This window comes from Idiotropiscis lumnitzeri, chromosome 8, assembly GCF_059441095.1.
Source record: "Idiotropiscis lumnitzeri isolate Australia: NSW breed Sydney's pygmy pipehorse chromosome 8, RoL_Ilum_1.0, whole genome shotgun sequence".
Taxonomy (NCBI): Eukaryota; Metazoa; Chordata; class Actinopteri; order Syngnathiformes; family Syngnathidae; genus Idiotropiscis; species Idiotropiscis lumnitzeri.
The window spans coordinates 21,971,981-21,996,502 of NC_142398.1; the positions used below are offsets into that span (position 1 = coordinate 21,971,981).

The following is a 24,522-nucleotide window of genomic DNA, read 5'->3' on the forward strand; positions in this document are numbered from 1 at the left end:
CCAATGTGCAATTAACACATTTTTGCAACACTTTTTCCTCCCTCTTTTCTACCTTACTATTCTTTCCTCTCCCGATATCTGTCCACTCTGTCATCACAAATTTTGATCTTTTATCTGTCCTTTTCTTTTCCTGTTTATCGAATCCCCCCCCCCCCCTTGCCCCTCTTGCTCCAATTCCCTCCTCACTTCTCCCAATTCTCACTGCAACCCGGACTGCATGCCACAAAGGAGGACAAAGTGGTTAGCATCTTTTTTTTTGTGTGTGTTCTCTGTGTCATGTGACTGTGATGTTTTGCCACTTCAAACTGAACAATCTCGACCAAGAGCACCTTCAGCCTTCGGGTACAATTTGATTTTTACTCTTCCGAGGTGAATCTCGATTGACAAATAGTAGCAGAAGCAAGAGATGCGTGCGCGTCGGCGATTTGCTTCGTGTGGCGTTTTCTGGTTTCCTCGACAGTGTCACTCTCTCGTTTTGTCACCGTTAATTTGTTCGGAGTGGCGACTCCTGCACTCACAATTCTGACGTGTAACCCGTGACTAATACTTGGTTTATTGTGTGTCTCCTCCTCCTGCAAAGTGTATCATAGTAAAGGACAGGGTAAGGGTGACTTTCTGCATGAGTTCCATGATTTACCCCCACAGCCCCCCCCCTTCCACACTTGGCTCTGTATTCATTCACAAATGTGACGATCGCAATCCAGTCCAATGATCTTCAAGGAAAGTGTGGTCACGTGGACCGCACCCTCGATCTCATTCTGAGAATGAATGCAGACCCTGAAAGGCGAATGGCAACGTGAGCATGAGCAATGACGTCGGATATCGGCGGGGGGATGGCTCTTCGTACAAATCCGGGGTTGGGGGGTCGAAAAACGTGAACATCTTTTTCAAAATGTTGGGTTGGGAGATTGACATTTAGCTTGCATGAAACTAAACTTTGATATCAATGTCCACTCCTCCCTGTGCATGCCCCCCCCCCTGCTTGTGTTTTGAACGGAACCGTGTGTGTATTAGATGCCAGATACTGTACATGTTGCTATTTCAGAACAATCATAACATTTTGCACTGGTTGTACTGGTGTGCCCAACGCTTTTCGTTCGGTGCACCAGCACAAAAGTTAGGTGCATCGAAATATTCGCATTTAACACGACAGTTTTTCAAGTTTTTTGTTTTTACAATTCCACGAGATGGGAAACTTCCTCAAAAGCATTATTGCTTGAAGGGTTTTGTGTCAATGTGTTGGTTTTGACTTTTCAACATATCGAGCCTCAAGTTAACGTTCAAACATCCGTAGCTATTTCTGCTCTATATTTAGGCCTGTCATGACGTCACATTTTTGGGAACAATATCTTTTGCCGTCAAGTATTGTGCTAAACGACATGGTTGACATTGTATTTTTTTATGCTGCTGATCAGGGGCGTCACTAGTTTTGTGGAGGGGTGGCGGTTTGTGCGACTTTAAAAATGTTTTCATTGATGATATTAGATTTTGGCATTGTAAAAATGCAACAAATATTTTAATGTGATATAAAATGTTATTTAATCAAAAAATATGTGAGATATGATTTTTTATTCATTTTTTTTTTCCCAACGTCAAATTAATTTCTGGACGTTGAAGCATAACGTGTGCTTGAGCGGTTTCTCTGACAAGCTTGTCTGCTGTTGCTGGTGCGAAAGCTTGTTAGCGGCGAGTGTTTGTTCATGTGTATGTTTTCTCCAGATGGCTTCCAGAAAATGAACAAACGCTGACAGTCTGTCTTCTTTTTAGAGGAGCACTGCCTCCCAGTGGAGAGCAGTCAGCCACTGGCTCCTGAAACACACACACACACACATACAGATTTTTATGGTTTGCGGGGACTACCCTTTCTAAATGATCTAGAGCCGTGAAAAAAATCAGGCGTATGTACTACGGCCTTATTAGCCTATACACGCCTTAAAATAACAGAAATGATGAAGTCATGTCTGGACCATGTCATATGAGGACGGAAAAAAAAAAATTTTGTGGTTGATGGGGACTTAATTTGAATATATGTAAATTTATTACCATAAGTCACACTGGGTCCCCACATGGTGCACGTGATTAATGGGGACCTTACACAAAGTGTCACACGCACACACAGCCCCACACACAATCATGCAGGCTCTGGAAAACCTTTTGGGACGTGTCATCAGCACATTTCAAACCAAAAAAAATTCCTTTTATGAAAATTGTTGAATGGATGCACAGCATTTATGAAATAAAACAAAACTATTACATTAGCAATACCCTAATTACCACTTGTCATTTTTGCCCAGTCTCCTTTTTTAATGATCTAAGATAGAAAAGGGAAATTACTGGATAATAGCTACACTAACAGGAGTGAAACAAGAGTTCTTCAGGGACGCTCGATTGAGTTATTTCTTTAATAGCATGACCGGACTCCACAAAATGATTTTGCTCAAATTTGTATTTCCACTTAGTTCTAACATTGTACACGGACATCTCTCGAGCTCTGACAAGCTCTCTCTCTCTCTCTCTCTCTTTCCCTCGGCCTCTCTCTCGCACTCACGTTCAAAGCTCATGATACGTATCGTGAGAAGTTGGATGGGCCAGCTGTTCTATTCTGGCACGCGCATCAGATGACTGCCTTGTAATTGCGTACATTTCGATTAGTAAATTGTCTGTCATCAACTTGCCATGATAAGCAACGCACATGCCGTTAATCGTTCGGACCTTTGGCATTTTGACCAAATGGACGACCGAATACTTTGTCATTCGCCTCCATGTACGATTTAATACCTGTGTTCTTGGCAGTTGCTTTCTTTCCCTCTGTACCGAGGATGTAACTTCATTCAATTCATTTTGGATTTTACTGCTACTCTCGGAGAACACAGTACCGTACAGTGCAGTTCTTTACAGTATTTGAGACCAAGACCATGACATCATTCAAAAGTAGACAACTAACTCTTGAGTCAATTAAAAAAAAAAATTCATGTTTTTTTTTACAAGTATGTATATATATATATATATATATATATATATATATATATATCTATATATATATATGTGTATATATATATATATATATATATATAATATAATATAATATAAGGAGTCATGTTGGAAATGGGGCCTGTACGTGAAAGTGAGAACTGGAAGCTTTTATTGTCATCTGATGATGATTTCGAAAATAGTGAGGAGCTGAAAGGATTAGCGGCCGCCGATAATCTGCAGCCTCTCTTCTGACGTAAAGAGGTGAAGACACGGAGAGGTCGGGCGGCTGCTGGTGCACCGCGGGCCTTGTCGCCATCTGATTTATTTTAGATTAGTCTGGACACGTGCCATCGAGGATTCAGGATGAATGTGCTCCGCTAACTACGAAAATGACAAGTCCGTCCTACTGTCCATTGGGAAGTGTCATCAAACGGTTTGCAGATTGATTTAACAGCAGCGTTCCGTTTTTAACTTCCGGTTCTACAAGCGATCAGCTCTGGATTTGTTTCTGAGAAAGAAATGTTTGGATTATAAATACGGAGGGAGATAAATGGTGCTTTTGTGCCGTCGAAGTGAGGCGGTACCCTGAAACAATGCTTCCATGTGAGTATGTGATGTTGTGATTTGGCGGATGAGGAATTAAATGTGATCATTTTCGCCGTCCATGACAATCAATCGTCATTTGTGATGCTACGTGGTGCAGCCGCAGAGCTGAACCACAATAAAAAGCATCCATGCAACATCATTTTAATCATCTGTCCGTGGAGATGAAGCCAACGGACTCCCTCAAAACATATTTTGTTACATCGCCAATATTGACATGATCATAATGAAATGTTTTATGTCAATGAGCGACATTCTCGGCAGCCTTTTTCCAAAAATAATTATGCTGATTGTACTTTGTAGAGCAATCCCGCCAAACATATTTGTCCTTTTCACCCGTCCAGGTAATGTGGGTATGCAACCTGTGCCGTAAGCAGCAAGAGATTCTCACCAAATCAGGAGAATGGTTTTCCGAGTCAGGGGTGCGGCCTGGGAGCCCGGCCTCCACCTTGAATGACCCGGCCCGCTTGGGCGAGGCCCAAGGCGACAGGAAGCTACTCCGCTCCAAGTCTCAAGTCCCGTCCTCGACAACGAACAGCAATACCGAGCTGCCGCACAGGACACAAGCTGGGGGTACTTTGTCGAAGGCGCCAGACACCATGCCCGGTACTCGCTCTCAAAGTGTGCCGCCTCGAGAAAAGTAAGATGCATTCTAATTACGATATTTTTGATAGATGTGTATAAATTCCGTTATTGCGTGGAATTGATCGAGTATTTTCATCATTGGAGCAAAATGATTCGAGCAAAAAGCCGCAAATACAAGACGGACGGCCCTAAGGTCCGACTAACACGATGGCTAAGCGAAATTGTTCGTAAATCGGAAAACGTACAATTTCAATCTGTAGGTGCCATTTGAGGTCGGAAAAAAAGAAGTGAAGTTGAAGAAATAGGTGTCGAAAAATGAATATCGCTTTGCCAAGAACAGGAAGTCAACCGGAGGTCAGTCAGACAAAAACCGCCCGAGTGCCGTTCAGACCCCCAAACTCTTAGGACCACGCGGGACGTCGGTCAACAAACACAACAGCGCAAAGTCAAAGTGCGAACATTCAGCAGACAAATTCTTGGAAATATTTTGGGAGGATTCCCGGAAGTTGCAAGTTGAGGTGTGGCTGTTGAGGTGGTCTTCCTTCGTTTTGTGCTGTCACCCCTTGACGCCTTTATTTATTTCCAATAATTGTGCAGGATTCTGTATACGGTGTGGTTGCGTACAATTCTGGGAGGAAAAAAAAAAAACTTTTAAAAGGACGCTTGATTGACGTTAACGTCGGTTTGCCTGTAAAAACGACGTTGGGACTATACTGCTGCCGATACTTTAAGCAGCGGATCCCAGACTTTCTAAAGACACACTGAAAGAGAGAAACTTGGATGGCATCCGCGTTGACGTTTGTATGTCAATGCACCAGACTGTGTCATCTCATCTTTTTTTTTTTTTCTATCTAGAAAAAGGCCAGTTTCGTACCATGAACAAAATGGTAAAGGAGGTCTGGGTCGTGGTACTGGCCGCAGGTCTGCCGGAACGTTACCGTCTCAGTCATCTTTGGACGAGAGGCTTGTCCCCGGCGACCGACGAGAGAGACAACCGAGAGATGGTTACCGGCTGGAAAAGATCCATTCTCAGGACTACGATAACGGGGAGGACCACTTGGGTCACTTGGAAAGAAATCAGCGACGGCCGGAAGATGATGAACAGCGGGAGCGGCGACGGCGTGAGGAGGAATTCCAGAACCGTTATCGCAGTGACCCCAACCTCGCTCGGTACCCCGTGAAGCCACAAAAGGAGGAACAGGAGATGCGCATGCACGCCAAGGTATCCAAGGTCCGCCACGAGCGGAGACACAGCGATCTTGCAATCAACGAGGTCGGACTCGGGCCCGGCGACGGGAGAGGCGGCGAAACGCAGATGTCGGAAAACCATCTGACGAGGAGAGCGACTCGCAAATCCCAATCGGAAAATTATCGAGTTTACTCTGTGGAAAGGACCGCGGGGGAGGCGGGGGGGCCGTTCCCGCCAGATAAGAATGGCCGCTTTGAGCCCGCTTTAACAAACACGGCACGCGACAAAAGTGGGGACAACTTGTTGAGGAAGGACTCCCAAAGTTCGGAACAGTCTGAGTGTTTGCGGCCGCCCCCTTCACGGTCGTACAAGAGCAAGCGCGGCGTCAACAAGAGGCAGATGTCCATCAGCAGCTCAGAGGAGGAGGGCGGCTCCACCCCGGAGTACACCAGCTGTGAGGACGTGGACATGGAAAGCGTCAGCGAGAAAGGTCGGTCGCACACATGCGCTCTCTCGACTCGCTTCGGTCCAATTGGATCGGAATATTTTACTTTATTGTTCTTTACAAAATAGTCGCGACATGCAATTTCTGTCCCCGTTTTATCGTCACTAAAACTCGGTGATATGTTGGAGCAGCTTTTACCGCGCTCGCACGCTTATCCATAATCTTGCAATCTCTCCTCACTAAAAATGTCTCATTTGATGAATAATCTTCGTAAGCACTGTGCGGTGATGTCCGTATCGAATTATGGATGCCGCTAGGTCGCAAGACAAGGAATTTGAAGGTTTGTTATCGTTCCAGTATTTAAACAGAGGCACTTTATTTTTTATATATAAAGTAAACTTATTGTCGCAAGTTTTTCCGATGAGAGGTCGCCACACTCTCAATGGCCGCAATTTTTATGCCTGATGTCCTTTCTAACGCAACCTGCCCGTGTTGGGTGCTAAAAAAAAAAAAAAGAGTGTTGTGAAAACTTTGCAATAGAATTGCAATGACAACAATGTGAATGTTCGCCTGGCATGCACGTGTTTAGCGTATAGAGTACGAAGGTGGAAAAGAAAAAAAAAAAATGCCCACATGCTCCCGGCACATTGTGTTGCGGTGTTGCGGTGTCATTTCCACCTCTGTGGCGTGGCGGCTGCAGCTCTAAGGCCAGCGCTCCTTTATTTGGAGAGACCCTGTGATTTAGGCCAGCAGATTTATGGAATTAGGTCAGTGTTTCTATTGCTATGTAATGCTTTACCAAGTGCCAGATGCAGAAGCGAAAATGAAGGCACGGTTGCCTGTCGTCAAATTTTTTGGGCCAGTTATTTCACCAGCTCACACCTGTGCCGGTGATGTTTGACTGTTCTCGAAAGCACTTTATAGGGCGTCCGATTTATGGAGGCAGTTGGAAATAAATGTGCTCCAAAAGATGACTTCTCTCACTGGTGACAGGAGGGTTAGGTTCCAGATGTTTTAATCCAGATTACGATAACTCAGAGACTGGTAATGCGGAGATGGCGTGGACTGTGATTCGTACCTGTTTTTAAACGCTCCCACGTCGCAAACGTTGAGCCTCCTCTGTCGGTCCCACCTGGGACTTGATATAAATTAGGTCAAATGTAAAAACATAGATTTTTTTTTTTGTCAATTATTCTGGCCACCCCTCTCGCCTCAAATGAGACAGCACCTTTGTTTGTTTTACAATGGATTTATTCCATGAAGAAAAAGTTCAAGTTCCTCTTGCTCTGGAGCAGGCTTGTCCAACTTCGGTTTTATTTTTTTCATCCCTCCCTGCTTCAATTCAACACACCTGAGTCAAAGAACAGGATCGAAAACATGCAGGACAACGACCCTTGAGGACCGGAGCTGGTCACACCCGCTCAAGAGTGTCCCTCCACTTCTTCATTTGTCGTAGATCGGACGACCGATCGTCCTCCTGTCATCTGTCAATATATGATGTAATCGAAGTAACACTCCGACCCATTCTAACAATTCCTCTTTAGCTCCCCACCCAAAAAAAGCAAGCAAAAAAATCCAAAACTCTTCTCATCCCCTGAACAATTTCATAGTCAAATTCCTGGAATTGGGACGAGCCTCCTTCCCAGAGGTCAACACGCACTGCCGTCCACCAACCCGCCAATGATTGCAAATCCTGTCGCGTAGCCGAAGTGCCGCTAGCCGAGTCTGCTAGCTCTTTCAAAATTTGGTTTTATGAATCCATCTGAGCTTTTAATGCCGATATTGCTGTCCCGTTTTCGGCTTTCCGGGCCGCCGTCTCCTCTCAATGAGAAGTTGCGACCTCTAATATCTCGGTCTCCTTTTTCGGACTGATCTCTGACTTAACGAGTGTTCGCTCGTCCGACGTGAAGCGACACTCAAGCCTCCACCCCCTCATTGTTATCCGCTTTCCAGTTCCAGGATAACGTCCGGAGTGGATCCCGAGGCCTCACTTGGGCCGACTTTGTCACTGAAATCCGACTTTGTATTTGTCTTTTTCTGCGTTTTTCCCAGATTCTACTTTTCCAACCGATGATATTTGCATATTCGCTAGCTATATTGACTTGTCTCTAATATGATTTTGAAGTTATAACTCCCGTAAAAGTCTGCACGAGTTATGGGTGACGTGCTTCCTACTCATTGATGGAGAATCCCCAACCAACCACTCCACCCTCTCTTAACATTTTTTGTCTAGTTTGCTTTTGATTCTTGAAATGAGCAAATGTGAAAAACCATTTCTCTTTTTACTTTATCAGGAGACTGGGACTGTCATCCACTTGATCCGACAGTTTGGCATGTAAGTTTCAGCACAATATTCCTTTTACTCTCATTTGTGCATGATATAATTGGCAAGTTACTCATTTGTCAATCAAATGAATTCATTAAATGTCTTCTGAAAACAAAATAAATAACAGTCACAGATTGCGAATAATGCACATTATTTATCAAAAGAAAAATCACAAATTGAGAGGAAGGGTTCATTATACTCAGGTTTAAAGGAACAAAAAAACAATGTGTTATCTTAAAAAAAGTACGGGAAATAGAAATGCTGTCAGATTTCTTTCTCCTTATGTAACAATATTGAATGTTTTTGTCTCGCAACGTCATCCTATCTGATCCCTTTAGCATCCTGTAACGTGGCAGCCTTCAAAAGAGGGCGATCATCTGATTGGACGCATCACGCTGAGCAAGAGATCGGCCATGCCGCGAGAAGCTGGCTCGCTCCTGGGCCTTAAAGTAAGCCGAGATGCTGCACATTCAAAGTTGCATACGTCAACATCATATGGTTGATTGATTGATCAGCTGGCTAAGGTGAAGCCCTCCCTTTCTCAACAGCACCTAAAAACAGTCATCCATACCTTCGTTACATCTTGGCTTGATTACTGTAATGCACTGAATTTTGGAGTCAGCCGGTCTTCCATCAAGCATCTCCAGTTGCTCCAAAATGCTGTTGCTCGCCTCCTCACTAATACTCCGAAAAGGGAGCACTCTAATTCTGGACTCATTCTCTTCACCGGCTCCCTGTACACAAGAAGCCATTGGCACTGATTTGGGGGAATGGTGCATAGGATTTACATTTGTACCTGTATGTATATTGGTTTATTAATTTGAGATGATTTTGATGCATTTTTTTCCTTCATGCGTTGCCAAGGCATCGGATTAGGACTCAAAGATTGAGAATGAAACAATTGACAATTTTTTTCAAAGTGAAATCTTGTGTTGAAACCAAAAACAATCCATCAAGCCTATGTGGGGGCGGTATTTCTCATTTTAGCCACGTGTTTAGTTTCAGTCGTCTTTATTTGTGTAGGTTGTCGGTGGGAAGATGACAGAGACTGGAAGACTTGGGGCCTTCATCACCAAAGTGAAAAAAGGAAGCCTGGCAGATGTCGTGGGACATTTACGAGCAGGTGAGCAGCTTTACTCTCATCTACTGACTATTTGCAAATTCGCCTATTTGCATGCTCTGGCATATTATTCGGGCCTGCACTTTTTTTTGGGGGGGGTACATCTTCATGTTCCTGTTCCAGGTGACGAGGTGTTGCAGTGGAATGGGAAGTCGTTGCCGGGAGCGACCAAGAAAGAGGTTTACAACATCATTCTGGAATCAAAAGCCGAGCCTCAAGTGGAACTGGTTGTTTCGAGACCCATCGGGTAAGATTGGCTTCATCATTTTGTACGAATCACTCTTCTCGCACAAACAAAATTCTGACAGATCTTTTTAATTTCTCCTTCCTTTATTTAAAAGCTCGATTCACCGAATTATGTCCAAAAACCACTTGAGAAAAGTATATAAAGCCAGTCAGTAAGTAATGACGAATTTAAATGGTAGCCCCCCCCCCCCCCCCCCAAAAAAAAAAAAACTTACCTCAAATGACAGATTTTCCTTTGTCATTGTCTTCCTGCTTTTTCCCACCATGTTTCAAACATGTGCACACATACGTGTAACGTACGTTTTACGTACAGTTGACTTTTATCTTTGTTTGCTCGCGTAAATGTTGCTCGCAATTAAATTGGTAATTGCTCTTTGAAAGATAACGGCTGTTTGCGACTTTTTCCTTTTCGCAGGGACATTCCGAGAATCCCAGAGTCGTCGCATCCTCCTCTCGAATCTAGTAAGTATCCAAAATTGTTTTTTTTTTTTTTTTTAAACCATGAAATTAGATTAGTTGATGCATTTGTCTATTTTAGGAAGCTCCCTCACAATCGTGGCGTGCCTGTTGGTTCCTTTTTTTTTTGGTCTTACATGATTGGGTATTGTACTCCGCATCCTTTAGCAGGTTCTAGTTCCTTTGAGTCACAGAAAATGGACCGTCCATCGATATCCGTGATGTCTCCAACAAGCCCAGGAACCCTCCGAGACCTTCCTCTGGTGCTGCCTGGACAACTTTCGGTAAGAACCGGCATCGGGGGGGGGGGCAGAAACCAACTGAACTAGACCGGGAGGGGTTAAACGCGTCCATCTAACATTCCAGGTGAAACTTTGGTACGACAAAGTTGGCCATCAGCTCATCGTCAACGTCCTTCAAGCCATAGACTTGCCAACCCGACCGGACGGACGACCTCGGAACCCGTATGTCAAGATGTACTTCTTGCCTGACAGAAGGTAAGGACTGCAACAAAAACGTTTGCACTTCTATCATACGATTTATGCCTGACGGTTATAAGAATGTTTGGGTTCCAGTGACAAGAGTAAGCGTCGAACGAAAACGGTGAAAAAGAGCGCCGAGCCCAAGTGGAATCAGACCTTCATCTATTCCCATGTTCACCGGCGAGACTTTCGCGAGCACATGCTTGAGATCACCGTCTGGGACCAACCCAGGGTCCAAGAAGAGGAAAGTGAATTCATGGGCGAGGTAGGTTGAGGCCCACCGTCCAAATCCTTGTCTGATCTGTTTCAAGGTCGCCGACAGTCCACGAAGATTTTATAATGTGTTTAAAATCATCTCCAGGGACGATTGTGTCCTTTTGACTTTTGGGCGTTGCTTCTCTCAGATCCTGATCGAGTTGGAGACGGCCTTGTTGGACGACATCCCTCACTGGTATAAACTCCAGACGCATGACGTGTCCTCGATCCCTTTGCCTCAGCCATCGCCGTACCTTCCACGAAGACACGTCCATGGCGACAGCCCCAGCAAGAAACTACAAAGTACGTCTTTGAGCAACATCTTCATAACCAAAAGTACGCTTGCGTGTGGGGATTGTCGCTCTTTTTTTTTTTAAACATGTCTGATGATGGCGCACAAGATGCAGAGCCTCCCAATCTGATGGTCTTTTGTATGTGTGTGCGTGAGTACAGGGTCTCATCGCATCATTGATACAGAGTTTGATGATGGTTTGATGATAGTGACGAAAGGTGGGTCGGGGGCATGGTTCCTACGTGTTGCCTTTTAGCGGCCTATGGGCCCCCAGCACTGGCTGAGAGAACACATTATTGCCCCCCTAAAACTCTCAAATCCAACAACTTGAACCCAAACCTTTAATTGCTGTATTTTCACGACCATAAGGCTCTGCGTATTAAAAGGCGCTGTTTCAATTCTGGTGGCTAGTTCGATATTTAACAAATACATCAGGGTCAGCGTTTTGTTCAAACACAAAATGCGTGCCGGATTCGAAAGCATCCCGTCCATTTTGAAGAAAAAGTGCGCTTTGTGGTTGTGAAAATACGTTACATGAATTTGTTATTATATTTCATTTGGACTAGCGGTGTTTGTTATTTTGGCTGCATTTTAGTCATGTACTTGACCCAAACTCAGGGGCTACAGTAAAAAGTTCTCCTCCTCTGCTGACTCTAGAATCACTCGTCACATTAAGTGCATGTGGAACTGTAGCTTTAGTTCACTGCCATTCCACTGATTCTCCTCTCATTGATCTGCATGCCTCAAATATAACACACTATATATATATATATATATATATATATATATATATAATCTTGTCCTTGGGCAAGAAACTGAACCCTAATTTGAAATATGTAGATTTACACACCTTTTGCCTCTCCGGAGGGGGTTCTAGTAAAAGAAATGTCCGTTGATGTGAGGATCAATACGAAACTCTTGGCCGTGCTCTTTGTTAAGTTACCTTACGTGTGAACTGTACTAAACAGAAAGTTTGCATTCAAATTCAAAGCACCAAGTTTAAGCAGGAAGTGGCACCTTTCAGCGCAAATTTCTAAAGAAAATATTATAATAAATATAATCACTACTGCTGTTCCAAAAATATGAACTTGGTTAGTTACACTCAGAAATAATGTGTGCATATTAAAAGTCCCACATCTGAGCTCTTGGTTTGTGTGTTTGAACGTTTTTGTAGGAGGCGAGCGTAGTTCACGGGAAAGAGAGCGAGGCAGTACGTTGGCCGTGCCCGAGCAGCAGCGAGCCCTTCAGCACCGCTCTCGCTCGGTATCTCCTCACAGAGAGGATTCGTGCAGGGCGAGGTCGCGGCCTGCTCATGTGCCCATGCAAAGGTCAGTATCAGCCGCGGCGCGGGACTGACTTGCAAATAAGGGTCAAGTGCCCAGCTCTGCGGAACAAAGGAATACTTTTTATTTTACGTTAACGTTATATGCTTGTGTTTTCGATGAGTAATTGAGTTTTTATTTATTTATTTATTTCCATATCAGGAGCCTGGATGAGATCCACCAAAATCGCCACCACTCCCAGTCCCCTTCCCATTACCACGACTCCCATTTAGAGCATCAGCGCTCCGGTGACTCAGACTACGAGTGCTCAGAAGACAGGTAACCTTTTTAGGGGTGCCACTGTGCCGTCCATTGATGAAATAACACATGCTGCATTTAAATGTCAGTCTACTTAATATTGTTTGATGGAGATTTAATGATAGCTCAGAATGATTTTTTTTTTTCATGGTTTTTCCTCATTCATAAAATCACATGCTTGTCTGAGTTGCCATCCTCTTCTGTTGTGTTTTTTCATTTGTTCACCCATCGTCATGGCAATGGCAGCGAGGCCCTGGAGATGCACAGGTCAATCCGAGGCGGGAGTGCAGAGTGCCTACACACAAACAGGTAAAAAAAACCCAATCATAATCCAGTTTTATTTTGTAGTACCATATTTTCCGGACAATAAGACGCTACTTTTTTCCTCGATTTTGAACCATGCGGCTAATGCAACGGTGCAGCTTTTCTGAGGATTTTTCTTTCACCAGTAGGGGGCGCTCTATTGTTCAGAAAATACGCTGAATAATGTATAGCTTTTTTTTTTTTTTTTTTTTTTTTTTTTTAATCAAACAAGAGCTGCTGCGGCTTTTATACAACTGCACTTTTTAGTCCGGAAAATACGGTATATGCTATTTTCTAATCTCTGTCATCTTCACTATATCCAAACAACATTTAACATGTTGGTATTGTTACAAACTGTGTGTGTGTGAGTGTGTTATGTCAAATATTTTGCATTACCACAGAGCGCTAATCATGTTTAAATGCATCCACCCCGCAACTATTACAAGCAACAAGTATAAACGATACAAAGCCGTCGTGTGAAAAGATTGCCGCACGAGTTGAAGGCGCATTTATTTGAATGAATTTGTTTAATTTTTGTATTTTATGTGGTCACGCACAGCCGTTCTCTACTTCTCCAACTTTATTTTTTTTGTCTTTATGTGCATGCCCTCCGCTCATACAACCAGGGGTGCATGTAAACATAGCGACACACTCCCCCCCAAAATGCCCCTGTTAGTAAACGGTATCCATAAAGACATGTACAGGTAAGCAAGAAGGGGAGTCCATCTTCCCTTTTTTCTTCCTTGTCCATTTTTGTTTGCGCCCTCATTTGTGCAGTTGGTGAGCCATTTTTGTTGCTTCAGCTGTTTTTCCTCAAAAGACGAAATGCCCGGATGTCCCTCTGTCTGCTTGTGTTGCTGCCGACTCGTTCTGCCATGTTGTTGCTTTTGCCGGCCAAAAATGCTACTGTGGACCTTCCCTTTGTATTTGTTTCTAAGCAAATCTTGGTATGGTTTTCATCAGGCAAACTTCAAAGTGTAGATAGGTTACGATATGAACAATCTTTTCGGGTTCATGCTAAGGATGTCACGATCGAATCATTCGAGATTTGCTGCTTCTTTCGATTAATCGGATAAAATGTTATTTTGTATTGAAGCGTCTCACCAATCCATTGTTTTGTCAATTACTGTTTATTAACCGATTATTATTATTTTGTTTATTTGGTATTTTTTAGTGATTTAAAAAAACAACAACAACTAAATATCACATGGGAGGGATTGTTGTTGTACTCGCCAACATTTTTGAAAAGTGGCACATTTCTTGGTTTGGTCATTGTTTTTAACGATAGGTTAGACAATCACTTGAAAGAATTGTTTGTGGATATGTGTTCAATGATGAGACAATTAGAGGAAGGCTTTTACTCTCCACACAAGCTGCGCATTATATAACATGCAAAAAAACGAAACGCTGGTATTTTCAGCTTGAACATGGTGAAAGGCATTATTGGAATCTTCAAATTCACACGACCGTCTTCCCCGGTTGTTTAGAAGCAACACACAATGGGCGGCCGCTCTCCCGCCTCTCGAGGGTCTATATTGTGTTCAAGGTCTGAATTTAGTCAGTCAAGCGAGAGGGACGCTGCCATGTTGCCACTCATTTTGGACCTATTCCTCAAGCAATGAAACCGAGAAGCAAATCGAAAATCACGTTTTTGGTGTCCGTGCTTTGTCATTTCCATGCGAATGTTCCCTTCACACATTTTGTTTCAGTTCACATCTGTTCGGTGCATGTATCATTTTCTGTTTTCTTGCCTTTCATGGGTGTGGACGATGTTCAGTTCCACCCTCCCCGCATGCCTCAAAAGCAAGCTGCCCCAAAGGCAAGAGGGAGGCAACAACGTGCATCGTAGTATCTTTGCACAACGTGTCCTCAGGTTCACTGATGAGGTCGCAGTTAGGTAAGAACATGCAACGTTGTGTGAGCATTTGCGCCCTCCCAGCGCACTCGGTGACACATCTGTACAATCATTCCCTCCTTTGCATCCCAGTTTCATGTACAGACAGGACACCGCAGCATTCCCACTTCCCTTACACGTTACACGTTCAGTTGTGCGACCGAGGGTGCAAACTCGGTTCTGACCACGCACCGCAAGCGACACGTGATCATTCTATTCAGGAAGTCCAAACACGGGCGTCGTTTACGAGCCCCTTAAACGAGGCTCTTTTTCTCCTTTCACGCGTGTGTGTGTTTCATTAATTGACATTTTTTGCAGTGTAGAAAATGGGAGATCACATTTGTACAGTTTTTATTGCGTATGAATTATCCATCTTCCATTTTCGGGCTGTCTTGCCAGCCAATCGCAGGGCACGCACGATGCCGCTCAGTGTTAATTATGCCTAAAATCAAAGTTTTTTTTTTTTGTGTCATAAATCTCTATTTTGATATGGAGGTGCTTTGAATTTTTTCGTGGTGTAACTTGGTGTGAGCTCCCATTTTTGACGAGCGTGACACTGATTCGGCCGCCATGTGCACTTGCGATATTGCTCATTCAGTCCAAGGAATGCTCGGACGAATTGGAAAAGTCGAGTGAACGTTGCTTCTGAGCCGCCGCGACGTGTCCTTTTCCATCCTCTCGCGGGCGACAACACACCGAGGCTGCTTAAGCTTGTACTTGAAATCGCAAATGAAGAGAATCATCAAATCTTAAGCCCTTGTCGTCGTCCGTGTGAGGAGGCCGTTTGGCCCGCAACCATTTTTGTGCTTCGTCATGCGATGGGACTCAGACGAACATCTGTTGAAAAAAAAAAAAAAAAAAGCGGCTGTCCTCGTGTTGCTTGACATGGCAACCATGAAATTTAGCTTCTCTCTTCCTTTCCACTTGGTTCCCATGGCAACGCACCAACCTTCCATCTGAGTGCTCTCACAGTGTACGGAAGAATGAATGAATGATCAATTGAGATCCAGCTGTCCTTATTCTGTCTTTGTCTCCTGTTTTTGTTTCTCTTCTTTCCCTCTCCTAATAATTCCATTTTGTCATTGTATTTTTGTCCCCTTCATTTGGACATGATTTGCAATCCTGCCACCCTTTCTCTTCTTCTCCATCCTGCTTTGTCGATTTCCTTCTCTCCGCCGCAGTGACCTGCAGCCATCGCTGGATCGAGTGAGGAGCGCCAGCACCACATGTTTGAGACCAGACTCCAACTTTCACTCTTCTGACAGAGAAAGGTAGGAAGAATAAATTGTTATCGCCAACCGGATTTGAACCTTTTCATTTGGTTCGTCGTCCTTGGCGTTTGTGCCGTTTCTTTGTCATGAGCATCACTCACCGCTGACACTTGACCTGCAGACTCGCATTGACGGGAAGATATCACTGTTGTCGTCGCCTTTCTTGCAAACTTTTCAAGTCTTTTCAGCACTTTCTTATCCAATGTCCATATTTCTTTCTGACTGAAAAAAATCCTCAGTCCGAGTATTCATTTTTTTTTTTTTCCTTTTATCATTGTCATCATGGCCATATCATGTTTGTTTCTTCCTCTTCTTCTTTCTGGGTTGTTACCGTTTGCCAAAAACAGGGAGTGTAGCAATACATCAAGTCCAGACTGTCTAAAAGGCAGCAAAAAAAACCTGGAGGGTGACAGGTGAGAACATTCATCCACCCGCACGCCATATTCCTCTTGTCTCGCTATTTGTTTTGATCAATTGGTCAACATTTTATATGAAGTGCTACTTGTGGCCTTTGATTGTTTGCAAAAAGCATCGATGAAAGCCAACAGACCGCCAGCCCTGTCTTGTGGTTCTGACTTCATATTTTGGATCAATTGTGCAAACTGCACACATCACGCCACTTTATTTCTTTTCAATCTCTTTCTCTTTTTAATTTTCATGATTTTGCAAACGACAGTCGCATCCAGCCCACCTCCATCCTCAGGGGCAGTAGGGGCAAAGGTTGGCCCCTGAGACCTTTTGGCCAGACCGCTTTGGCCGTCTCCTCTCCAAACTCTGCGCAGACAGACAGGTGCATGCTGTTGTCAGCAGGAGGTCTCTCTCTCTCCTCCCGTGTGGTCCTGTTGCCGTTCACTTTGTACGTGCACGAACCCCCATTACGTCATCGCAGTGAACTCTGATTTGGCTGTCCTGTCCCCTCCCCGTTTGACCAGATCGTCACTTTGTGTTTAGTCTGTCTGAGCTTGTTTCGTCGCCTGAAAACATAAATATTGATGTTAAATGCCTTACGCGATTCCTTCATCTCTTTCTGCCCTTTTTTTTTTTGTTTTCTCCGTCTGGCAGGACACACCCTCATGGTAGTCCTTCTTCCCCAATGGGGACTCCCTCATCAGGTCGCAGGGGCCGGCAGCTTCCGCAGCTCCCGGCTAAGAGCAGCGGCATAGAACAAGGTAAGATGAGTGGATGCAAGTCCGGCCTTCACGTCACGGGGAGGCTCCCGTCGTGGCATCGCTCCTTAGTGCGGCAAAAGTGCGCTCTGAGGTTATTTTTCAGAATTTGCTGACGAACGTTTGTCCTTCTTGGTTTCATCTTAGCCCTGGCAGTTGAAGAGCGAGCCCGACAGCTGCATATGAAAGTACATTCCTACCGGCCTTCATCTTCTCATAACCCCGAGTCGGAACTCAAGAATAAACGGGAGGTACGCTTGCCTTTTTTTTTTTTTTTGCAAATTCCAATCAAATTTGAACCAAAGACAACCGCGAAATCAGAATCTGACACCGCCGAAGTGTTAAACTTTCATTTTTTTTCTCAATTTATATATTTAGACATGGTGCACCTCGGCATGTGTGGTCATGCCCATCTTATTATTTTATTGGACCATTCTCAAGTAATAACTTTTAAACGTTACACGGAACAATGTGAAAAGCGCAACTTCCATGATGGACACTGGAGAGATTCACCTTTAAATTGAAAATCTTCGCTTCCTGTTTTTAGATGTTTGCAGAACAGCGACGTAGCAGCGACAACATGTCTGCAAGGTCGTCAGACAGCGACATGAGCGATATGTCGGCTCTCTCCCGTGCCAGCAGTGCCTCTCGCCTCAGTAGCGCCAGCTACATGTCCATCCAGTCAGAACGTCCAGGAGGACGTCTTAGGTCAGTCCTTTTGGGAAGTCGTGTCGTGATCACATTTTTTCATTTCGGTAGATTTCAGCTGCAGTACGGTGGAACCTCGAGTTACAAAGCACCTTTTTTTGCGGACTTTTCAAGTTGTTGAAAATCCGCTTCAAGTTTGCTACGTGTTTTGTCATGTCTCAGTCACAAGCATCGCACCATTGGCTCTGCGTGTAACTCAACATGTTTTTTTACTACTTAAAAATGACTTGAACGCTCCAAAAAAACCCTCATAATCTCAAAACGCACCCACGATCAGGAAATGGGATTTTGGGTGGGTGACAAGCCGTCGGGCGCGTTTGGAAATATTCTCCGAGCACAAACTGATTCAGTCAAACCGTTGGAAAACTCAGGGCATTGTCAATAACTTGAATTTGTTTAGTGCACGAGTCTCAAACGCTCGCCTTCGAGGGCCGCTTACTTGTTTTCCATCTTGCAACACAACCGACTCAAATAATTCCGGATGGTTGCTAGCAGGATCATTAGCCGGCTCCTTCAGAGCTTTCTGATGAGCTGAAAATTGGAATCAGGTGTGCTGTAGCTTGGAGACAAGCAAAAAAGTGGCCCTCGAGAACTGGAGTATTAGACTCTTATTATTATTCATATTTTTAACTTTGTTTTTTTTTTTTTTTTTATTGTACTGTATTCATGTTCAATCACACACTGATTAAAATTGGAATATATATATACATATTATAAAATGTAAATAATTTGGGGACCAGAACGGATTAATTACAGTTCCATTCATTTCAATGGGAAACATTACCTTGATTTAGGAACGTTTCATGTTGCAAAGGTGCTACGGAACAAATTCAGTTTGTAACTTGAGGTACCACTGTGTCATGTCTGGAATTATTTTTTTTCTGGAATTTGCATGCGTTTGGATCTGTTCTTCGCAATATGCATGCTAATGGCTGTCTATCTGTTCTTCTCTTTTTTTTTTTTGCATGGCACCCGCTGCATGTTTCTGTCCAATGGTGTGCATTTCTCCTCTCTGTCACATGCAAACACACAACACCACGAATGGTGGCGTGAAAACGAACTTGACTCAGGTCTAAATCCTTAGAGGAGGACAAAAAAGACAGGAGGATCTCATGGGGGGTGACTAGGGAGGAGGAAAGGAAGCGGGCAGCAGGAAAGAGACGTTTCTCAGCGGAGTTGAAGCGCAGGAGACACACTGTAGCTGGAGAAACCGAGGAGTCCAGGTAAAGAGAAATCAATCTTAAATGAAGACAATTCCCACCTTCTCATCTGGAGGATGATCATGCGGTACAGGCGAAGGCCCCTCTCTCTCTCTCTCTCCCTCTCTCTCTCTCGCTCTCTCTCTCTCTCTCGCTCTCGCCTCTCCCCCCTCCCTTGCCTGAGAAGCAATTGTATATGTTTGCGTAAGGTTTTTCCGTTGGGATAAATCGAATCCCAACGTTCCGTAGCAGGTAGCGCTATTGTGATGTTGAGTTGATAGAAAAATGTACGTCATCTACAACTTTTTTTTTTTTTTTAACAGCTGGTGACAAATAACCACAATTAGACAACAACTAATAATGATAATAAATAATCCGCACCGCGGCTCCCAATAACTAGCAAGTGTCCCAAATATAGAAAAGACAAGCTCTGATTTTATGTGTGTGTACTTCCCCTCTTTAATTTCCATTTAATTCACATACGTGAGTTTGCTTTCTTAAATCAACTGGACACAATCATCGGGCTTCCTTGCCTTCCGAGGTACAATTTGTTTGTTAGCCACAACCACATGACCAGTATTTTGTTTTCGACGCAATTTATATTTTGTGTTACACTGTATGTGTGCCTTGTTTTTGTATCTGTGTTTGTTCAGCGCTCATCTCCGATCCCTCATTGCATGCGTCCTGTGCTGTGACCACCCGGACCCCCTCCATCCTCCAGAGCAGGATCCCCTTCCAGATCTTCCCTTAACCTCCATGCGTAGTAGCGTAGAAAGACCTCAAGCCAGTTTTCCAGTTCTTCCTGGAAGCCATCTCATCACGTCAGTCGGCAGTTCACCCAGAGTAGAGTCCCCCCCGCTGGCGACGGGGGTAGCATGTCCAGACAGTCGTGCAGCACGTTGAGTCCATCTGGTGGCATCGACTTGCAGTGGCTCATCCAAAGCCATCAGAGGCCGCCTCGAGCGCTCGCTCGCTTCTGCCCGTGTGTCGCCGCTTGTTTGAGGAGAATGAACTCAAATACGCAATAAAAAAAATCATTTGATAGTGTTACCTTTGTTGCAATACTGGTAGACTTTGCAAACTATGTTTGGATTTGCCCTCTTTTTAAAGCGCTTCCGTCCTTGCACTTGACTGGTCCGTCCTCTTCGTTCCCCTCTGCAAAATTCACAAACATTATTTCATCCTCATTAGCAGGCTAATTTCCTATTTACATCCTCTTACCATAATTTCCGGACTATAAAACACGCCTGATTAAAAGTCACAATAGTAAAATTTTTGCCATAAAAATGGAGTTGTACATACATTATCTATATTAGAAACACCTGGAGATGCTTTTTACCACCCAAAAACGACAAACGCGGCAAGAGTTAGGAACAAATTTAGATGCTTATTTTGGCTCTCAATTACTTCTTCACACAGCAGCGTATGGCTTCCATGGTTTTGCCGACATAATCTCTCCCTCTCTCTCTCTCTCTTTCTTTCTCTCTCGCTCACTCGCACGATTAAATGGACGGACAAAAAGCCACTCCAGCCTTGCTTAGTCTGTCCTTTTTTTAACTTCTCGACTGCCGTCCCCAAAATGACCGTCCATTCCATTCCTGCGACGAAATGCCCGCCTCTGTTAAACAGTGCCATTACTATTCGAGTGCACCCAAAAACAGGTGACACATTTTATTTGTCATGTCAATAATCATCTTTCTGGGAATAGTGGTTCTTTGAGTTTGGGGTAACAAAAGAAGCAGAAGCATATCCCAACTGACTCATCATTTCACATCATGTCTGCAATTGAAATTTCTTACACTTGTCATCACGGCATGTATATCAACTGGCTTTTGTAGTGAAGGTACTGTAAACTACAGATACTATGTCAAACGTTTGGAACATCCCATGACACCCCGATGATGGACACGTAGTGTCTTTTTGTTTTTCTTCAGTCGGCAGATGAGAGCATCGGCGGGACACAGCATGCTCAAGAGCTCCAGTGTTAGCGGAGAGATCTACAGCCAGGAGCGCACAGATGGCAGCCAGTCAGACACGGCGCTTGGCACGGTTGGCGGAGGCAGCAAGAAGAGACGCTCAAGCCTCAGTGCAAGGGTGGTGGCCATTGTTGTAAACCGCCGCAGCCGGAGCACTTCCCAGATAAGTGGCCCTGGTGAGTTGCCACAGCAAATGGGAACAAATTAAAAATAATGCCATTCCTTTTCTGCTTAAAACGGAATTGACAATTAAATAATTTCGAATGTATGTCTAGGAAAACATGGTACCCCAAAAAGGTATGCTATTTAGCCATTTTGTCCTTGAAAATGACATCACAGTTGCTCAGTGCTCAGCTAACGACCAATCGTGGCTATGGTGAATGTGATTTGGCGTTACCTGAGCCACCTGAGCAACTGTGACGTCATTTTTATTCAGCAGCACTATAAGTGGATTGGACTATAAGTCATTTTTCATAGGTTGGCTGTGACTTTCACATGAAAATGAATGTAATTTCACATACAGCCACGTGAGGGCGCTCTTTAATTATGCACCGATATCGAGTAGTGAAATTTGCCGCAGAAAACCGTGATGAACAGAGAGAATGTTTGGAGTAAATGAAAAACTTGTTAGGGACTGGCGAAAAGGCTTATCTTATTGCGATGCAGAAAACAAATAAACAAAAAAAAAAGACTTTATGAGCATTTTATTGGGTGGATGCCAACATCATGCTTTCTGAACTCCACATAAAAACATTGTTGCACAAAAAAAAAAAAAAATTGTCCCGAGGAGCAGACTGTACTGAAGGACCAATTATTGCAAATGTCCTCTTATTCTGGAAAAAGTTTCATAGCTGCTGTCCCTGTGTGTCTTATCAAAGAACAAAAAAAAAAGATGTGTTTTTGAAACTTAAGGGAAGATTGTAAGCCAGCTGAGAGCCCCCCAGAGCTCAGCTTCCAGTCACACATGAGACTTGCCACTCTTGAGTCCAGCTCGCATTCAGACGGACTCACCATGAAAGACGAGCACCGCATTTCCTTTCTTTGGAGCCGACATTAAAAGCTATTCGACCTGGAGGCGTGTGTCTAGCCTTCTGTCACTGAAGCGGAGTGGAGAGATAGGACGTGGAGATATTAGGAGATGTAGCTCAATGCAAAAAAAACAAAACCTTTTCCTGTTGGAGGAGAGCAAAGGCAGGTAAGGAATAACTCCAATTAAGTGGATACTCTGCTTTTAATTTGCATTTCTAAGGAGTCAGACGGCTCATTCGTTTTATTTTTCTACCGAGCAATTTGCTGTTTATAACTGACCAGTGGATGGAGATGTTAAACATTAAGTGGAAGCTTCGCGTTTGAAAGGAAAATAAAATACAAGATCACATTTTGCTTTCTCTCTTTTTTTTTTGTAGAGGCAAAGACTAAGAAGGAGAAAGGAACCCCCATCCAGAGGAGCACCGAGACCGGCATGGCAGTGGAGCTGACCCGGAACATGAGTCGGCAGCCCAGCAGAGAGTCCAACAATGGCAGCATGAACAGCTACAACTCCGAGGGGAAGTTAGTCATTTTTTTTCTCTCACGCATTACAATGAAGGTACCCTTAATATGGCATTATACATTTTCATACATTGCAATTAAAGCTATTCAGGCTTAATAAACAAAAAAACCCAGCAAGAAACCATCCTGTTATGCCACTACTTTGTTGCATCGCACTAGACCGAAAAAATGCAAGACACAAACAAATTTAAGACACAAATATACCGACTGTTTTTTTTTTTTACAAGTAAGGAAAAAAATGAAATAAAATGTATTCTGCTTAACTTTTTGAACATGAAAAAGGAGTGAAAAGCAGCTTCTAGTACTAAGAAGGACATTCAATAAAACTCTGACTGAATTTGTGCATGTTTGTTGCTTCTCCTAGTATCTTCTCTGGGCTCAATCTGGGAGCAAGCAGCCAGTTCAGTGACTTTCTGGATGGCCTCGGTCCGGCTCAGTTAGTGGGAAGGCAAACGCTTGCGACGCCCGCAATAGGTGAGATTGTGGGCATGGTCACGTCTTGTGGTCGAGTCGTTCAGGTTTGACTGCATGTAAATGGCATCCATAGGTGATGCTTGTGAATTATTTGTGTTTCTTCTGGATTTTTCGTACATTACTCTAGCACACTTTTGTTTTTATTACAACGTTGTATTTTATTAGCCGGGAAATCCCCACAAAACAATCACCCTTTCCTTTTACATTTACAGGCTGACAAAGTCTTCCTTTTAACTGCACTACAAAACAAACATGTGCGCATCTCATTATCTTACCGCCATCTTCATTTGTTTTGCAGGTGATATCCAGATAGGTATGATGGAGAAAAAGGGTCAACTGGAAGTGGAAGTTATCAGAGCACGAGGTCTTGTACAAAAGCCAGGATCAAAATCCCTCCCAGGTAATTGAAAATTGAAGTAATATAACCGATCCTCTCAAGACTAGATTATCTTTTACCAGATCAATTTGGAGACATGAGACGAAGTCTAGTGTCTGAGTTTGTTTTCTATTGGGAGCAACAATAGCCAGAGGTGCACATATGCGACGTGCCAGTGCGCACGAGCACTCAAAAATTTAATAGTGCGCTCCAGTTCAAGTCTGTTTGAGTGCTTTTAGGCACTGAGAATATTTCAGGCCAGCTTCGATACGAAGTCAAGTCAGCCACCACAACGATTGTGCTTCCGACGGCTAACTTCAAAATAAAAGCCAGGTAAAGCATTGCTATCAGTATTACTTGCTCTGCTTTTATTTTGAAGTTGACCCTTGTTGCTTATGTTCTGGCGACTGGCTTGACTAGGAGCTGCATTTGCTGGAAAACCATGGCTGACCGCCTCACAGGATGTTCGCTGGCTGGACAGTTTTCGCTGTGTGGCTGCGACGTTTCGTCAAAATGTGTCCTTACGCGAAAGCGGTCCGTTATGCTAAAAAAGAGTGGACACCGAGACAATTGTGCTAAATAAGATAGTTAATCACTGGGTCCATTATTGCAAGTCCAGAGGTGGGCAATTATTTTTTTGGGCGGACTCAAATGTCTTAAATATAAATTCATCATTTTTTCTATATCTATAAAAACAGCAAATTGAATTGTTTTAATCATCTGCCATTGTGTAGCCCTCGTATATTTATGTTATTTACCCCCTTTAAGTCTTTTTTTTTTTTTTACTGTTTCTCTCCTCCCTTCAGCCCCTTACGTCAAGGTCTACCTGCTGAATAATGGCGCATATGTGGCCAAAAAGAAAACCAAGATTGCAAGAAAAACACTTGACCCACTGTACCAACAAGCGTTGCTGTTTGAGGAAAGTCCACAGGGTAAAGTCTTACAAGTGAGTGGAAAATCTATTTTATCATCTTCACCTTTATTCCTCATCCCTCCATATTAAAATTTGAAATCATTTTAGCTGGTGGAAGTAGAACAGCACAGCAATTGGT

The 24,522-nt window shown here is 43.7% G+C and overlaps 1 protein-coding gene across 15 annotated transcripts in view; it reads left to right on the forward strand.

Moving 5' to 3' along the window:
* Positions 1-24,522, forward strand: part of LOC148332794 (regulating synaptic membrane exocytosis protein 1-like) — a 35,828-nt gene that overhangs the window by 8,693 nt on the left and 2,613 nt on the right. Inside the window, exons 3-33 of one of the 15 annotated variants that reach the window (XM_088303598.1) lie at positions 581-601; positions 3,921-4,216; positions 5,017-5,840; positions 8,090-8,130; positions 8,460-8,570; positions 9,145-9,244; positions 9,365-9,488; positions 9,583-9,639; positions 9,903-9,949; positions 10,112-10,227; positions 10,310-10,440; positions 10,519-10,690; positions 10,830-10,983; positions 11,134-11,190; positions 12,147-12,300; positions 12,457-12,573; positions 12,799-12,861; positions 13,482-13,559; positions 14,633-14,752; positions 15,931-16,020; positions 16,368-16,433; positions 16,697-16,810; positions 17,083-17,189; positions 17,334-17,437; positions 17,734-17,894; positions 18,965-19,117; positions 21,028-21,245; positions 22,476-22,620; positions 22,985-23,094; positions 23,393-23,494; positions 24,277-24,416. In XM_088303598.1, coding sequence (XP_088159724.1) covers positions 581-601; positions 3,921-4,216; positions 5,017-5,840; positions 8,090-8,130; positions 8,460-8,570; positions 9,145-9,244; positions 9,365-9,488; positions 9,583-9,639; positions 9,903-9,949; positions 10,112-10,227; positions 10,310-10,440; positions 10,519-10,690; positions 10,830-10,983; positions 11,134-11,190; positions 12,147-12,300; positions 12,457-12,573; positions 12,799-12,861; positions 13,482-13,559; positions 14,633-14,752; positions 15,931-16,020; positions 16,368-16,433; positions 16,697-16,810; positions 17,083-17,189; positions 17,334-17,437; positions 17,734-17,894; positions 18,965-19,117; positions 21,028-21,245; positions 22,476-22,620; positions 22,985-23,094; positions 23,393-23,494; positions 24,277-24,416 — 4,293 coding nt within the window. Of the gene's footprint in view, positions 1-580; positions 602-3,075; positions 3,577-3,920; positions 4,217-5,016; positions 5,841-8,089; positions 8,131-8,459; positions 8,571-9,144; positions 9,245-9,364; positions 9,489-9,582; positions 9,640-9,902; positions 9,950-10,111; positions 10,228-10,309; positions 10,441-10,518; positions 10,691-10,829; positions 10,984-11,133; positions 11,191-12,146; positions 12,301-12,456; positions 12,574-12,798; positions 12,862-13,481; positions 13,560-14,632; positions 14,753-15,930; positions 16,021-16,367; positions 16,434-16,696; positions 16,811-17,082; positions 17,190-17,333; positions 17,438-17,733; positions 17,895-18,964; positions 19,118-21,027; positions 21,246-22,475; positions 22,621-22,984; positions 23,095-23,392; positions 23,495-24,276; positions 24,417-24,522 lie in introns of those variants that run through there. The other 14 variants (XM_088303599.1, XM_088303611.1, XM_088303606.1 and 11 more) reach the window with 14 other exon arrangements.